Below are 19,116 nucleotides of genomic sequence, written 5' to 3' on the forward strand. Positions count from 1 at the left end.
TATTTGGCGTGGAAATTCACTCGTCATATTAATGCGTTGCGAAGTATACACCAGACGTAAATGCTTTAATAGTATACTATTAATTTTAAAAATAAGTTTTCAATTAATTAGTCGCGTAATAAAATTAACGAACGAATTTTAACAAATTATCACGCAATAAGTTAAACTATATTTAAGACAGAATAACGCACTATATTTTATATCGGAAAGCTCACCGTTGAAGACGTGATGCGTTAAACTTTCATCCAATGAAATACTCTGGTGTGATTTCATTCATAAATAGTCACTGGCGTGTGTTGTTCATTCATTATAGCTTGGGAAGGTCTTGTGTTACGAGCTGCAGTACAGGTTGTAACATGGATACGATATTGAGTATTAGCGTGGAACGCTGCATCGAACTTTTTCGTTCGATTCACGGGGAGAAGGTGTTAATTCTGGACACTCGACCGTTTATGTCTTTCAACACTTGCCACATAGAAAACTCGACAAACGTACACTGCCCTCCAATTCTAAAACGCAGATCCGGGGGATTCGTAGCTTTGGAGAACATTGTTCCCTGTGAGAAAAAACGAGAGTGCCTCCTCCGTGGTGATTTTACGACTGTGATAGCCTACGATCAAAACACGACACTACTAAGCGACGCCGCCCAGGATTCGAGCCTGTACTCCGTGTTGAAAAGTCTGAACCAGCAGGTGGATGTCCCAAACATCTACTATCTAGCGGGTAAGTCGTCAGACATCCTATTTTTGGGTCTAGTACTACGTAGTAGGGTTGGTTTTTTTTTATAAAGGACCATACATAGCCTAAATGCGTGGGATTGTACTGCAAGAAGAACCAGGACACGGCGACAGATGATCTTCTCCAGAAAGACAAGAAAGTAGACGCGTGTGTCGAATATTATGATTATGGCTTGTGACGTCTTTAGGGATGGGAGGTCGAATCATGCTCCGCCAGACAATACATTTTTAAAAAAAGACTACTTTAAAAGAGAAGGTTTTGACCCCCTCCCCCGCTTTCGCGCCTGACATGCGACTTTTAAACTAAAAACAAAATAACTTTTATGCAAGGCTTGAAATTGGTGGGGGTGGGGGGGGGGGGGGGGGGGGGGGGGGGGAAAGAGACAGTAAATGTCGCTCAAAATGCACAGTATGCTTTTTCATATATAGTCTTGACAAGCAGATTATTTTTTTTTTTACTATAGTATTTCATTTGATTATTATAGCATTTCAGATAATATTGAGAATATTTTATTTTGGGTAATAAATCTTATGATTTCCCAGTTTTTAACATTTGCTTCCATCTTGAAATTTGACAAGTACAGATTGCTTCCCACTCCACAAAATAAGTTTTGAGCCCTTTTTGTGGGGGGTGGGGTGTGTGTCTGGGGATGTATGACAGTATGTGTCCCTTTGTCCCATTCCCACTGAGCACGTTCCTGATCTTGTTTGGATTCGAGGTGAAAAGTATTCTTTATTAACACCATCGAACTACATGGCATTAAAATCACGCCACCCACTCATTATTTAAAAAGCAACAAATCCATGACCCATATTTCATTTTTATTTATGTAAATGATAATATCCAATTATTGTTAAATCATGAATGCACTACTAAGTTAAAGCCAGTACCTTCAAGTCTTAAATTCATTGTTATATCGTGACGTTTAAGCATCTGTTCTAAATTTCGTACAACCTCTGGAATAATTAACGCATATCATTAAAGGTACACACTCGGAGTATTTTGATCATTCATATCCTTTATCAGTACCCCAATGGGTCATTTCTCATTCCAGTCAGTGCACTACGACTGGTATATCAAAGGCCGTGGTATGTGCTATTCTGTCTATGGGGTGGTGCATAAAATCCCTTATTTAAGATCCCATAAGGTCCCTAATTTCCTTATGGAAATATGTAGCGGTTTTTCTCTCTAAGACTAAATATCGAATATACAAAATGTTTGACGTAAAAATAGTTGATGATATATAAATCAATGTGCTCTAGTGGTGTTGTTAAACAAAGACAAACGTTACTTTTTTCAGTTTCCAATGCTATACTACTTAACTGACATCGCAATAATCCACTGATCTGTCTGTCTGAGAAATGACCATAAAATGGGAGTAGTTACGGTTCCGTTTTGTGTTCTAGTTCGGTTTGTTTACCACGGCTCTATACACCATACCCATGGCTTCTAGCATTTTCATAAAGTCCACACGCCATGGAATCAGTGATTTTAAAAATATACTAGCCACGATTAAAAATTCACAAGCCCTACTTTAAGTTGATACAATTTTACTAATAGTAATAATCCGATGTGTCACTTAAAGAACGTAAAAACCACTAAGATTGGGGGTGGGGTGAGGGTGGGGACAGGATATCCGTATTTACAAAATACTTAAATGCAGCATTTGACAACTTTTTTTACTGAGTTTATTGACCCCAGACACAATATTTTATATTTGGTGTGCTGTATTATGGGCGAATTGCGATGCTTTCACATCTTTTAACATTGGTGGTATATTGGTAATTGATAATTTTTATATTACTTTGTTTATCGTCATTTCCCATTGTTTCACACTTTAAGTCGACCTATTAATAGAGTTGAGGTGTTAAACAAGCATTCATTTATGAATACATTCAATTATTCCTTCATTCGTGCACTCGTTAATTCATTCATTCCAAAATAATACTGGTGCATATACCTTTAGACATGTCTTGTAGATTTTGATTAGGTTTAAAGATTACGTCGAAGGTGGGTTTTTTTTGTAGTTTTTTTTACATTTTCCGCCTAACGGTAAAATAAAATATGTAAAAATCTCAAAGATATGAGTAATTTTAAACATAACACAAATATACCTACGGAAAGTAGAAACTGCGTTAAAATAGAATTATACCAAAACACGGATTTAACATGGATATCGGATCGAGAAAATATTGTATGGGTCTACTGCGTTTTAGATATTAGTAGTTGATCGAAATGGAAACTACTGGAAAAAAACATTATCACAAGGACACCGTAATAAGTACGGGGTTGGGAGACTGGAAGTTAAAAATTTAAATACAGCCTACGGATAATTGTTTGATTTTACTCCGGGATTTTAGTAATACATTATTTGAATTATTGAACACTTATCCTGCTCATAGCCAAATTGACCAATTGTTAATATTGAAACGAAGTAGCTAGAATATTTTGTATTTGGCTAATGACATTTTGTTTAATGTGATGTTCTTGAAATTGTAGGGCTCCTTCAATGACGTGGCTACCACCGCAATACACACAACAGTCCAATATAAACAAATAATTTTAAGTCCTCTAATACAACAGCATCAACAACCAAAACGACTGCTGTCTTCAATATTTAATTGTTTATATCGCTTGTCACTAATAGCGAATTTATGGACTTTTAAAAAGTAATGTACGTCTTAGTTTATGAGGACACACACATAAGATACACTCGCCTCCCCCCCCCCCTCTCTCTCTCTCTCTCTCTCTCTCTCTCTCTCTCTCTCTCTCTCTCTCTCTCTCTCTCACTCAGTTTTATGTACAAAATAATCGTATCAATATTATAATTTCGTGTGGACGATCAGAAATATATCGAATATGATATAAATAGTTCTATTCCCCGCTAAGACATTTAGGTGCGCCAGAAAAAGCTCTACGCTTTTAACACTGGAAACCGCGAGCGAGATGCAGGGTACAAGATTTTAAAATCCTAGGTAACCTCATGTTGGTTCACCCCATTTTATTTTTATTAAAATAATTCTACCTAGATAACCGAATGTTAGTTTACGTGAATTATGTTGGCGTAACCGGCGACTTACCAAAACATAATAATACACTTGTACCATGGTTCTATGCTACAATGACATTAAAAATAGATTTTAAACAAACTGATTTTACGATGAGAGATTTTTTTCTGGTTGTATTTTTGGAACACCTGAATATAACATTTAACCACGAATCCCATTGGCCGTTCGCGTGAATCTGAATTCGCGTAACCGGCAAGCGAACAGAACGACTGTTCGCGTGAAATATTGTGCCCAGGAGATGTAGCTTGGTGTTGCTACCGATCGTCTTGGAGTTGTAGAGTAGTCCCCAGTACTAATTATCACACACGTGTGTGATGTTGCTCTAAAACACAATAACTCTAATCCTTGTTTACACAATTTTTGGCTTATTTAATGTCTACCAGAATACATTATACAAAATCGGTTAAATGTAAAAAAAATGGTTATATTTTCTTTTCTACAACTACAAATGTAACTGGTGCGTTTTCAATGTAGTTCAATGCATGTTTATTTTTATTATATAACATTTAGTGAAATATCTTAAAATATCAGTGAAATAAAAGTGTTATCAAGTCACTCAGTGACGATAACACATTTTAGTGAAAATTTCACTATTTCACTCTAAAATGTGTTATCTTCACTGTAATGAAGCCGGAACTATTTTGCTGCTGGCATTTTGAAAATGAAGGTAAATTGCTAAAAGTTATATAATAAATAGAAAATGTCATGTTTTTTGTCAAATATGATTTATATCTCTCATCTCGTGAAGTTTTCAATCATATCATTCGTCGCGCGACTCTGTCTGTATCTCTCTGTGTGTGTCTCTATCTCTCTCTATCTATCTACCGGCCTCGGTGGCGTCGTGGCAGGCCATCGGTCTACAGGCTGGTAGGTACTGGGTTCGGATCCTAGTCGAGGCATGGGATTTTTAATCCAGATACCGACTCCAAACCCTGAGTGAGTGCTCCGAAGGCTCAATGGGTAGGTGTAAACCACTTGCACCGACCAGTGATCCATAACTGGTTCAACAAAGGCCATGGTTTGTGCTATCCTGCCTGTGGGAAGCGCAAATAAAAGATCCCTTGCTGCCAATCGGAAGAGTAGCCCATGTAGTGGCGTCAGCGGGTTTCCTCTCAAAATCTGTGTGGTCCTTAACCATATGTCTGACGCCATATAACCGTAAATAAAATGTGTTGAGTGCGTCGTTAAATAAAACACTTCTTTCTTTCTTTCTCTATCTATCTATCTATCTATATATATACTACTCAAAAGAATTTAAGGGTCAGACGATATTTTCGACATTATTTTCTGAATGTCAGTTATATTAGCTAGACCATAATGTCACGCATGGTATTGTTCCATTTTGACGAAAGTGGGTCTAAGCAACCCATAAATGAATTAAAATCCACTGTCATTGACACTGTCGACTAGTTGTAATGGCGAAAACATGCTTACATTTGCATGTAAATTAGGGCGAAAGCGAAAGGTCTGCTAAGTGCCCATAACTTGCTTTTTCACAAAGCGCTTCATTTGCACGCTTTGCATGTGTATTCCATGTTCCCAATGCTGAATTTCCGTATAATTGGAGCTTGCGTTCGTGTACGGTGCACTCTCCAAATTCGACAATGGTACGACATCAACTGACTATCGAAGATCGAGGAAGGGCTATTGCTTGGCTTCAGGATGGCAATACGCAAAGAAATGTTGCTCTGAGACTTGGTGTCAGTCAGAGTGTTGTTGGCCGACTGTGGCAACCAGTACCAAGCAACGAATTCTGTTCGAAATCGTCCACGTTTCGGGAAGACCCCGAAGCACTACAAATAGAGAGGACCGCTACATCACCAATATGGCTCTACGTCAACGCACAACCACTGCACGCCGAGTACGTGACAATCTGCGGACTGCGACTGGAACTCGAGTGTCTGATCAAACCATACGCAATCGTCTGAGAGCCAATAATCTACGCTGCCGTCGCCAGGCTGTTCGACCACCACTCCTACCACGTCACAGAACGGCCAGACGTCACTGGTGCACACTTCATCTGCGGTGGCAACGTGTTCAGTGGGGTCGAGTGATGTTCACTGATGAGTCCAGGTTTAGTCTCCAGTTCAACCACGGTCGGGTTCGTGTCTACAGACGTCCTGGGGAGCGCTTCGCTGACGTTAACGTTACTCATCATGGTGTGGGGCGGCATCTCTATCCACCACAGGACCCCCCTCTATGTGGTGGATGGCAATCGGAATGGAATCCGCTATCTGAATGAGATTATCCGGCCGTTGGTTCTCCCAGGCCTTCAGCAGATTGGCGGTGGGGCAGTTCTGCATGATGACAATGCCAGACCCCATCGCGCCAGGGTGGTAACGGACTTTCTCAGACAACAAGGTATCGCCAGGATGAATTGGCCAGCATATTAGCCTGACTTGGCCCCAATAGAGCACGCCTGGGACGAATTAGGCAGGAGAGTTCGGGATAACCATGCCCCTCCGGCCAACCTTCATGATCTGGGTCAACTTCTTATGGCAGAGTGGCAGGCCATTCCCCAAGAGTTCTTCAGACGTCTGATCAACAGCATGAGGCAACGATGTGTCGAGTGTATTCGCGCCAGGGGTGGATTCACACACTATTAAACGAATGTTCTAATGTGTAAAATCCATGTTTGACAACCTTCAACTTTGACAGCATGTCATGTGACTTTCTTGTATACAGTGACGTTTAATTGTGTTTTTTTGTAAATATGGAACAATAAATTAAATTTTTGGTGTAGTTTACATCATTAATCTAATACTCTGAAACTTATTTGGTAATAAATTTTTGACCCTTAAATTCTTTTGAGTAGTATATATATCTATCTATCTATCTATCTATCTATCTATATATCTATCTATATATATATATATATCTATCTATATATATATATGTATGTATGTATATGTATGTATGTATGTGTGTATGTGTGTATGTGTGTATGTGTATGTATATGTATGTATATGCAGGGATATGTATACGATACTCGGTTAATTTTCCATCTGCATCCTTGTGTGTGATGTATTGTCTTCATTTATGGAGGAAATAACGAATATATTCATCATTACAGTCGGTTTTCTTTTCATGTTTACAAACCTGTACTGCAATACTTGTCCTGCTGACCGATCCCCATCTATATATAACGAGATTACCAGCCGTTTACAATTAAAACAAGGCTGAATGATAATTGTTATACAGATACCAGGCGCATGTTGAAATGCCCATCCCTTGGCGACGAGCGAGATGAACTCGCGCAAAGCTAATAGTCATTTAATCATTAACCAGGCCCATTCATAACTAGTGGTATTGATCAATTCATTCATTCATTCACAGCAATCTAACCGGTAGAAACAATGGGACGTGTGCAAAAAGAACGGGCGTGGTGCGATAACGCTGCAATTGAAATTGTCATTCATTCACTGCATTGTATGGAAACGTCTGTTATTTTTTCCCCCACTGATAATATGTACCTTGAGCCGTACCTAGCATACATGTGGTGTGGGATGTGTGTGTGTGTGGGGGGGGGGGGGGGGGCGGCAACGGGACGGGGGGGACACAATGGTACAGAAAAATAGGGCCTTCTCCAGCTAGACAAAGTGACACTTAAAACATTAAAATGTCACCATAAACCTTTTCGGGGGGGGGGGGAGTTGGGGGTTGTCAAGCTCAGTCTAACTGTTCCCCCCACCCAATCCTAACCAGTGTCCCACGACTAATATATCAAAGGACGTGGTATGTTCTCTTGTCTGGGAAAGTGCATATAAAAAAGCCCTTCTTACTGATGGCAACATGTAGCGGGTTTCATCTAAGACTATATATAATCATCAGAATTAACAAATGTTTGACATGCAATAGCTGATGATTAATAAATCAATGTGCTCTAATAGTCTCGTTAAACTAAACTATGTTCGGGTGTGAGGGTTAGCGCTTTACCACTGGGCTCGAACCCGTCACGGGTTGTAAGATTACCCCCCCACCCCTCCCCCGCTCATTGGACTCGTCGATTTCCTGTTCGGGTGTGAGGGTGTTAGCGCTAAAATACCACTGGGCTCCATCCCGTCATGGGTTGTAGGATGAATCCCACCCCTTCCCCCTCGGTGAACTCATCGATTTTCAGTTACACAAAGTTTAAAGGTTGTTTTGTTTAACGACACCACTGGAGCTATTGGATGTCAAACATTTGTTAATTCTGATACGTAGTCATCAGAGGAAACCCACTACATTTTTCCTAATGCAACAAGAGAACTTTCATATGCACTTTCTCACAGACAGAAAAGCACATACCATGGCCTTTGTCCAGTTGTGGTGTACTGTGTACTGGGTGGAACGAGTCCAGTTACAAGTGTTCCACGTCAGGTACAATTAATAGAAAGCGCTGTTTGTGGGTAGGGGATGTACAATATATAACCATTCCTAACTAGTGTCAACTAGTTTCAGAATGTCATTGTTTTCTGTTTAGTATTTTTTGAAAATTATAGAATTATTAAATTGTTCCCTACTATCTCTGGCTATATCTGGTACAAATCCTAGTTGAAATCTTAGTAAAATATTCAGTACTTTGGTGGAAACAACAACAAGCTCCCCCCCCCCCCCCCCCCCTCACCCAAAAAAAAAACCCTACAAAAAACACGAAACAAACAAAACAATTGAGCTATCTAGGCGAGGTGTAAGTAACATGGAAATTACTATCATATCAGGAATCGAGAAGGATCTACGTGTCATCCGGGAAATAGCCAGTTCCGAATGTCCGGAATACATTTCCCTGTGACTATCAAGTATGCAGCCGATACACCTACTCGCTAATATAAACATCTGGCGTGATAACAAAAACGATTTTATTAGTGTTTTTGTAGGACTGTTACATTCGTTAATGAGATGAAATGTGGGTGCGAGGTAGATATGACCATAAATCATTGATTTATTCAGTCAGTCAGGTTTCTGGGATTTCTTTAAATTCCCAAGAATTCGAGGTATTTTGTGAAACCACTGAGTGAAAAGGTGATTACACGAAATTATTAAACATTTCGGAATTTTGTAACATCATTGCTTTCAGTCTTAACTGGTAAAATAAAGATTTTTACACGAAGTCCCTCTGCGTCAAAAGGGAACCGATGAATTGGCATGTGTATCTTAATGAATAACGTAAAAATACAAATCAAAACATATTAATACGTTTTAAAAATCGTTAATTGGCGGTCTATCATACGACTAATCGGAACAAGTATGAGTCGAACGCTTTTTGACCGAGCTACATCCCGCCCTTTGATAGCCTAATACTTTTATCTAATTAATTAATTAATTTTAAAAAAATTGTTAAAATAAGTTGTAAAGATCGTAAAAACAATGACCGATAATAAACCTAATCGAGATTACCATTACGCCATACATGCTTTGGGAAGGGTGTGGGGCTGGAAGGGGAGGGGTGTGTGTGTGTGTGCCAGTGCACCACTCCCAACTCTGAAGACTATGTATTTCCACCTCCTCCTTTTAGTTCAAATGCAAATTAATATATTGCTGGCATCTTCCAGCGCCTATGTGCCAGATTTTAAACCTTGGCGCCTCGTATTTAGTCATTTAACTTAAGACAGTTTGATGTTTTTTTCTTTTACAGGTGGTTTTGATGCGTTTCAAGATGTCTGTCCAGCATTGTGCCTTAACCAAAGCGTAACTTCCGGATACTTTCACAATCGCATATTCCAGATGACACCAAGGAAGGTAAGAAACATTTTGCTGAACAAATTGCACCAAAGTCTAACATCGAGTGTTGGAAAATGAAATCCCTTCATAGGATCTCCTTTTATTATTTTGTTTCCCATAGACTGAGGGCGAGGGAGGGCGGTAGTCAGTAGCTGTATTACTTAGTGATAAATTGTTTCAGCCGGATGCATTTAGTGATGACTTCCTTAATGGGGTCCATTATACTTCACGACGCGACAGATTGCACATGTTTGCACTATAGCTATAGCATATATATATTGCATTCTGGATAGAGCAGGACAATGAGTATAAATATGTAAAATGTAACGAATCGGCAAGGTATTTGATTTTTAAAAATAATATTTTGTAGATGACACCACCCTCAACAAAACACGTCAACAAAAAGACCCAAGAACATCAGCAAAACAATTAAGCGAATTATTTTTAATTTTATCAAGACGGCAATGTTGAAGAGGTGTTTCATGGGCGTACATAGGATTTTGGAAAGGGGGGTTCCAAAATAGATTGCAGAGATATTGGGCATATATTTCTATGTTGAGTTTTGAAAAGGGGGGTTCCAAAATAGATTGCAGAGATATTGGGCATATATTTCTATGTTGAGTAAATATAATAATGTCAGATATATTAAATTATAAAAAAGCGACTTCGGGGGTGGGGTGGGTGGGGGGGGGTGTTCGGTCGAACCCATCGAACCCCCCCTATGTACGCCCATGTGTTTTATCCCTAAAGAGTCGTCATATTCTGCAATATTCGGCTTCGTTGGGTAGGATGCGTATGGAGTGAATTTACTTTGAACACGTACAATGCAATATTTCCACTACACATTAATATAGTCTTCTTTAGGTAGACAGCAAGGGCTCTGTTGACGTAAAAAGATAATTTTCTTATCATTTTCTAGGCGGGTGGCAACTGTCCCGAGCCCACACTGCAGTTACGGGTCAGTTTTTTTTTTTTTTTTAAAGCATTGTTTATATTTTCTTGCAGACTGAACCGGTTGAAATCCTGCCACACTTGTATCTTGGTAACTACCAGCATGCCTGTCAGGGTGATCTGCTCAAAACGTTGGGAATTACCTCCCTTATTAACGTGTCAACGACGTGTCAAAATCAATTTGAGGCGGACTTCCGGTACATGAACATTCCCGTGAACGACACCTCTTCCGCTGAGCTGTTATCGTGGTTTTCTCAAGCTAACGAGTTCATTGGTAAGTACGCTAATAACAATACACCTATTCACATTTGTTTTTGGATTTTTGTTGATATGGGGGGGGGGGGGGGGTGTATTTATTTATTATTAGTTTTTTGGACAATATAACTTGATAAATTCTGAGTCAACAATGTTAAATTCAGATGTAGATGGGTACACATGTTTAATAAGTATGTCAAAAATCTTTTTAGAACACATTAAAAGTCCAGTGAAAGAAGCATGCCATACTGTATCATATCTGGTGTGCTGATATATGAACCCTCCTGAGCACATATTCCGACTTTGATCACCGTCTGTGTTGTTTGTATGACATCTCTACTTATTTATATATTCCTTTTTAGGAATACCAGGCCTATATTCCTTTTTAGGAATACCAGGCCTGAAACCAACTTCAGTAATCACTGACCGACTAGTTGATAGTAGTAGTATTACAATTAAAAGACGTTAAAAACAAACGCTAATGCCTGAATGATTCAATTAATATAATGTTGATGGTATTTATATAAATTGAAGTTTAATATAACATTTATCATACTTGTACTTCACCTGTAGCTATTTGATTCATTGCAGATGCAGTTAAATTAAAGGAGGGAAAGGTGCTGGTGCATTGTCAAGCTGGGGTGAGCCGATCGGCCACCATCTGTCTGGCCTATCTCATGTCTGCAAATAGACTGTCCTTGGACAAGGCTTACGAACACGTCCGTGCCAGACGTGACGTCATCGACCCGAATCTGAACTTTATGCAACAGCTGAAGAATTTTGAGATCCAGCTGACGGGATCAAGAAACGTTAAGCAGAGCCATCTCATGCAGACGCCAGATGAGACTATCAGTGATTTGACATCAAATGCGTTTCCTTCAATGACGTCCACTTCAGAGTTCACTTTCAGCCCTCAGGAATTTCCCTCAGACGCTTCATCTTGCAGACCTTTGTCTTTCAGTCCTCAAGACTTCACTTTGGATGCTGCAGCTAGCAGGTTTTCTTTCAACGTACAAGAATATACTCCATTTTGCACGCCCTTACTTTCGCCTAGCTAGCGCAAAGTGTGGAACTGATTTAGGTCAACGTCGTACCTGAAAACAAATACACTATGTTCATGTGGTGTTATGCTTCAGATGTCTCTCATCATAGTTGGTAAACTCTTTGTGTGGTGCAATATGATATTTCGGAGGAAGACATTTCAACAAACATACGAAATTGGTTTATTGTAAGACTATATTTACTATGATGAAAAAAAGGTTTCAGTCATGAGGTACCAAAAGCCTAACTTTCACGAATACTTGAAGCCAATATTGGATGTCAATTGGCAATCCTTGACGTGTTATTGAAGATATTGCGCAATACCGGTTACTGTAATACCTGAGGAAAACATCTGTTCATTATTTTGGAGACGAAAGACCTAGAGATAATTATCAATTATTTTCTGTGCCTTTGGTTTACGAAAACCTTAATCCGGCTCTATAAGCAGTTTCATGGTTTCTGAGTTTTGAAGTGACTCTAGATTCACTTGTATTCATGTGTCACTGAATATTCATTCGTTAACATATAATCCATACATCTATGTCGATTCATGTACGGTCAATGCATACTAATAGTATTTTAAATGGTGCTATGTTATTGTGGTGCTAAATTCTCAGGGACTTAACGAAAGTAATATGGATTTTTTAATACTGTACATGTATGTTAAACACTTGTCTGTCTATTAGTTACTATTCTTGCTTGTATTCATGTGTGGTTAAATCACCAAGTCATGGGTACACAGCTCGGCTACAAGACAAGGTTTAATGGTTGTTAGTAAAAATAGAACTTGGTGTGCTTTTCCCTCCCAAGTCGTTAAAATTAACTGAGCTGCGAACATAGCACCTACCAATCATAAGGTCGGCGACTTAGCAACTATGTCACCGATGCCAATGTTAAACCGTTGTGAACTGTTACTGGACAGAATAGCGCCGAACGCTTTGTATAAGCTCCCAGGGCTTAAAGGATAAACATAAGCGTGCGAGGTGTGTGTGTGTGTGTGTGTGTGTGTGTGTGTGTGTGTGTGTGTGTGTGTGTGTGTGTGTGCGTGTGTGTGTGTGCGTGTGTGTGTGCGTGTGTGTGTGCGTGTGCGTGCGATGAGGGGGGTGTGTGTCAATTACCCTCACCCAGTGCTGGAGCATAACGTCACATTCAGACGAAAACTATGGAAAGGTTTAAGCAAAATGAGCTGGCGTCAACATGTTTTCGCCATGTATTTTGATCATTTTACTCAAAATATTAGTTATAACCATTGTGAAAATGAGCGGTGTTTCGTTTGGAACCTTATATAGCTGTTGTTATCCATATTTAGGCATTTTCGTTTAATTTGGGGGAAAATCAGCCCGCCCCTCCCCTCCCCAACAAAAATGGGAACTCGTACGCCTATTCGTGAAGAAAAAACATACACGAAATTACGGCGTTTTTGGTTTAATAATGCACCCTTTTTCATCTCAATATTGAAGATATTTATACATCAACAGAAGTATTCGATCTATTTTTTTCTACTTGGAGAAGTCATATATTTTTTTTCACAGCCTTCATCTCCCAATTATTTCAGACTAAATACGGCACTGCTTTCTTCCGTCCATTTGATAAATGTCGCAAAATTCAATGCTCCCTGCTGGTTTGTGCGAATGACTGCTCATCTATTTATACACTGTAAATATAAATGCTCAGAATAAATTACCAGCACAAATATTTGTATTGAAAGTGGAAATGACGTATACATGTTTGGCAGCTGTAGATAACAAGACTTATAAATAATACCTCAGTCATTAAGGGTTAATTTCATTCATATTTTTATATTTTACAATCTTCTGTCTTAGTTCATTTTTTTCTTTATATGTTTTATTTAATTTTTTTCACATGTAAAGGTAGATAACTTGAGACTAAAGGCGGCGCCACACGAAACGAGTACCTCGTACGAGAATAGTTGTGACAAGGAAATATTACAATTTCATCGGCTGCTATGCAATCGGTTATTGTCGTGGCTATTCTCGTACAAGATACTCGTATCGTGTAGCGTCGTCTTAATCTAGTACTCATACTTGCGAAACATGACGAAAAATTATACTTCTTTTGACACCTCATCTCATTTTAAACTATGGTAGTAGTATATTTAACGATTACAATATTCTACTTGTGGCTATTTGGTCTCTACTGGTTATGTGTGCTAAAAGAAATTGGTCTATTCAGACGCTTTGTCTAAATAGACGACGTAGATTTTTAGTTTCCAGACCGTTCAAGAAATGTTGTTAAGCTAATTTGAAACATTTGCTTGCCGATTTGGTTCTGTTAATAGCACGTACATAATAAAAAAAATTACGCACAAAGTAACAGTGGATTTGATGTGACTGACGATGCATATTTGGTGATTTTCAATCAGATTGTTAAACATCGGCTCCATTGGTCTATAAATGTTAGAGCCGATTTCAATCATATTTGGTAATTTGTGCAATTTGAAAAAAGAATGAAAATGTTGTGATATTTATTTATTTGAATGAAAAATATATTTATTTGAATGAAAAATAAATTTGATATATTATTACCTTTGTGCCGTCGTTGTTGTGTCCACTATAAAAATATGAATGTGTACGCTGTTTGTAATTATGAGTCGGTAACAAACCTTTTTGGCGGGCAGGGTGGTTTATGATGACGTGAATAAATGGTGGTGGGGTGGGGGTGGGGGAAGGGGGTGTCCTACCAGTGCGCGTGGTTGTTTATTACACACGTTTACACACAGACACTCCGGTGGCAAATTATTCGTCTTCTGTTCATCATTACTCAAGATTCTGAAACAGACCTAAAACCCACACGTCTTAATTTTTCATGTTCTGTGTAAGTTGCAAATCCCATTAAGTTGTTTGGTTGTATTACAAATACCAAGTGACATTTTTGGAGGAGAGGGTTCCGTTTTCAACCCACTTTTTATTATAATCAAGCCCAAAAATTAATCTCTCTCTCTCTCTCTCTCTCTCTCTCTCTCTCTCTCTCTCTCTCTCTCTCTCTCTCTCTCTCTCTCTCTCTCGCGCGCGCTGTGTCTCTGTCTCTGTGGGTGTGTATGTGTGGAGGACAGCCAGTCGGTCGTGTACAGGAGAACGACATCTCAACATATTTTAAACTACGGCAGAATGATGAGACAGAGGGAGAGATGAGAGAAAGAGATATGACAGAGATATGACAGATATGAGAGACAGAGAGAGAGATTGGGGGGGGGGGGTAATCCTTTTCTTCTTCTTTTTTTGGTATACGACATTCATTTTTGGGCTTGATTATAATAAAAAGTGGGTTGAAAACGGAACCCTCTCATCCAAAAATGTCACTTGATGTTTTTAACAACTTACAACCAAACAACTTAATGGGATTTGCAACTTACATAGAACATGCAAAATTAAGACGTGTGGGTTTTAGGTGTGTTTCAGAATCTTGAGTAATGATGAACAGAAGACATGGATAATATGAGAGATAGGGGGAGAAAGAGAGAGGAGGGGGAGAGAGAGGGGGGAGGGGAGAGAGAGAGGGGAGAGAGAGAGAGGGGGGGGGGGGGGAGGGAGAGGGGGAGAGAGAGAGAGAGACCCTGACAGAGACATGGAGAACTCGCGCACAGTCCTTCGCGGTCGATCGATACTGCGATCCATAGCGCATCAGGCAATTGCTCTACTACTGAGCTACACCCCGCCCCCACATGAGCACGTGAACATTAATTAAAACCTTACGCCACGTGATTTGGTCAGTCACTGAATCGTGCTATTCTGGACACTCCGTCAAACCGCGCGCACAAGTCGACGCAAGGTGTGCCGCGTCAGATGACCGCCACAGATGGAGTGACTAAGCAAGGCTATTGTTTTCTCCTGATTCACCCAACCATGAACGTGTTATTGTCATTACTAGTCCCGATCAGATATAGACTCTTACAAATTATAGCGTGGCGCTGTTTCCTATAAATATTATGTGTATACGTTATTCATAGGTGTCAAGAGTAGCCAATAATCTATAAAAGTATAAAAAGAGTTTCTAAAAATCGACGAATTAATTATAGAATTCACAACACGTTGACCAGAATATATATATGTTTTGGACACAGTAATGAATGAATGAATGAATGAATGGATGAATCTGTTTAACAAACAAAAAAAGTTTTTGTTTAACGACACCATTAGAGCACATTGACTTATTAATCATCAGCTATTGAATGTCAAACATTTGGTAATTTTGATATATAGTCTTAGAGAAAAAACCCGCTATATTTTTCCATTAGTAGCAAAGGATCTTTTATATGCACCATCCCACAGGCAGGATAGCACATACCACGGCCTTTGATATACCAGTCCGTAAACCGACCGCACATCAAGCGAGCGCTTTACCACTGGGCTACGTCCCGCCCTGACTGTTTAACAATAAAGTCAATAAGTGGTTAGTAACAAAAACATAATCAATCAATCAATAAAGTATTTACATGCTCCTATACCACGAAGGTTTCGAGCATGTCTATCCCAGGTTCGGCCACCGGATGCCAGTAGTCCAACCTGGGACAGAACAATTACTGGGGCAATTTTGATATTTAAACAAACAGGGAAAAAGGACTTTACAATAAATAATTTTGTGCGTTATTTTCCCAAACAATATTTAATATACAGCAAACAACTAACAATTTGTAACGCAAATTTAGATCGGGCAGTCCTAAATATAAATATATTTAAACAATTTTTTTTAAATATATTAATTAGCCCTCAAAATAGGGGTAGCAGGTGACTAGGAGGTTAGGCTTCAGCCACAGGAGGTTTCACACAAAAACATAATATTATAGTTTTCAGACACACGTACCACAACCTTTAATAACTCGATGGATCTACCAACGTGATGGCTGTGGTAGTTGGACCGGGACGTAGCCCAGTGGTACAGCGTTCGCTCGATGCGCGGTAGGTGTGGGATCGATCCCCGTCGGTGGGCCCATTGGGCTATTTCTCGTTCCAGCCAGTGCACCACGACTGGTATATCAAAGGCGGTATGTGTTATCCTGTCTGTGGGATGGTGCATATAAAAGATCCCTTGCTGCTAATCGAAAAGAGTAGCCCATGAAGTGGCGACAGCGGGTTTCCTCTCTCAATATCTGTGTCGTCCTTAACCATATGTCTAACACCATATAACCGTAAATAAAATGTGTTGAGTGCGTCGTTAAATAAAACATGTCTTTCTTTCTTTTCTGTGGTAGTTGTGGTGTGTAGAGGTTTCAGTCATAAGACCTGTACGTCACACACCGTGCGAAATCTTTATCATCGATTATTGGATGTAAAACATTTGCTAATTTTGACATATAGTCTTTGAGAAGAAGCCCGCTACCTTTTTTTTTAGTAGCGAGGGATCTTTTATATGCACCATCCCACCCATTGATAGGATAGCACATACTACGGTCTTTGGTATACCATTCGTAGTGCACTGGCTGGAACGAGAACGAGAAATAGCCCAAAATATCGATTTTAGACCGACCGCGCATCAGGCGATGGGTTACGTCCCGCCCCCATCTTTATCATAAACACATTTAGCGAAACATCTAAAAATACCAGTGGAATAATAATATATTAGTCACTACTGAAATTGTGATCAACATATTTAGTGAAATATGTACTAATAGTATTTAAGATATCCGTAAAAATAATACGGTTATTAGTCACTACTAAAGCAATGATCAACACATGTAGTGAAAATCTAAATATAACAGTAGGCCTATAGAATGCAGTAATGGTGTTATTGATCACCAGTGAAGTTGATCACTATACATCGTTATATCAACATTAAGGCGCATGTGTAGGGGGAGGGTTTAGGTGTTGAAACCCCTCCCTGCTTAAACCAATTATCCTTTTTTTTTTCAATGTATTTTATTTTCCGGTGGAGCATTACTCGATCTGTCTATAAACTTCGCTAGCTACAGTCAAGAACCCCCCCCCCCCCCCCCCCCCCCCCCCCCCCCCCCCCCCCCCCCCCCCCCCCCCCCCCCCCCCCCCCCCCCGCTAAAAGTCCTACATTCGCGCCTGACATTGTACGAATAGAATACTGAAGTAGCTTGCCTGTCATGCCATTTTTATGAAATGAGTGAACAGTTTTAGTATCTGACGAGCGAAAGCAAGTCAGATACCAACACTGTTTGCGAGTTTCATAAAAATGGTATGACAGGCAAGCTAGTTGTATTTTATTTATTACAAACCAATTGCAAACAAAGCGCAACGCAGAAATGAGCAGATGTCGAGACCTACTACATGTCATTTGTCACGCTCACGTTACGCCATTATTACACTAGTTAGATATTAAGTGATTGTTATGCCATGACCATTATCTTACACTGGTGTGTAATAAAATATAATATATGACAGCTTGATCACAACTTGATCAGACCATTTATGGATGTATGTGGGATCATCCACACACACACACACACACACACACACACACACATTTACATACGACCATGACACTGTATGACCTCAACGTTAAAAAATCTGTGCACCCATGATCTTGCAGATATATGCAATAACTATCTTTAACACGACACGGTACTGCAGATATATACACCAAATGGTTAATAAAATACACCCCAACGGTTAATAAACCACTATCTTCAACTAGGATACAGTACTGCAGATATACACACCTCAGTGGTTAATAATCCACTCTCTTCAACCACGATACGGTACTGCAGATATATACATCTCAGTGGTTAATAATCCACTCTCTTCAACCACGATACAGTACTGCAGATATATACACCTCAGTGGTTAATAATCCACTCTCTTCAACCACGATACGGTACTGCAGATATATACACCTCAGTGGTTAATAAACCACTCTCTTCAACCACGATACAGTACTGCAGTTATATACACCTCAGTGGTTAATAATCCACTCTCTTCAACCACGATACAGTACTGCAGATATATACACCTCAGCTGTTAATAATCCACTCTCTTCAACCACGATACGGTACTGCAGATATATACACCTCAGTGGTTAATAAACCACTCTCTTCAACCACGATACGGTACTGCAGATATATACGCCTCAGTGGTTAATAATCCACTCTCTTCAACCACTATACGGTACTGCAGATATATACACCTCAGTGGTTAATAAACCACTCTCTTCAACCACGATACGGTACTGCAGATATATACGCCTCAGTGGTTAATAAACCACTCTCTTCAACCACGATACAGTACTGCAGATATATACGCCTCAGTGGTTAATAATCCACTCTCTTCAACCACGATACAGTACTGCAGTTATATACACCTCAGTGGTTAATAATCCACTCTCTTCAACCACGATACAGTACTGCAGATATATACACCTCAGCTGTTAATAATCCACTCTC

General features: G+C 39.5%; 1 protein-coding gene across 1 annotated transcript; it reads left to right on the plus strand.

Annotated features, from left to right (window-relative positions):
• Positions 1-292: 292 nt before the first annotated feature.
• Positions 293-14,304, plus strand: LOC121383351 (dual specificity protein phosphatase 1-like). Its single transcript, XM_041513330.1, has 4 exons — positions 293-723; positions 9,421-9,524; positions 10,512-10,731; positions 11,304-14,304. Exons 1-4 carry the CDS (start codon positions 357-359, stop codon positions 11,768-11,770), a joined length of 1,158 nt encoding a protein of 385 aa, XP_041369264.1. The 5' UTR covers positions 293-356; the 3' UTR covers positions 11,771-14,304.
• The last annotated feature ends 4,812 nt before the right edge of the window (positions 14,305-19,116 follow it).

The sequence above is a fragment of the Gigantopelta aegis genome, chromosome 10 (assembly GCF_016097555.1).
Source record: "Gigantopelta aegis isolate Gae_Host chromosome 10, Gae_host_genome, whole genome shotgun sequence".
Lineage (NCBI taxonomy): Eukaryota > Metazoa > Mollusca > Gastropoda > Neomphalida > Peltospiridae > Gigantopelta > Gigantopelta aegis.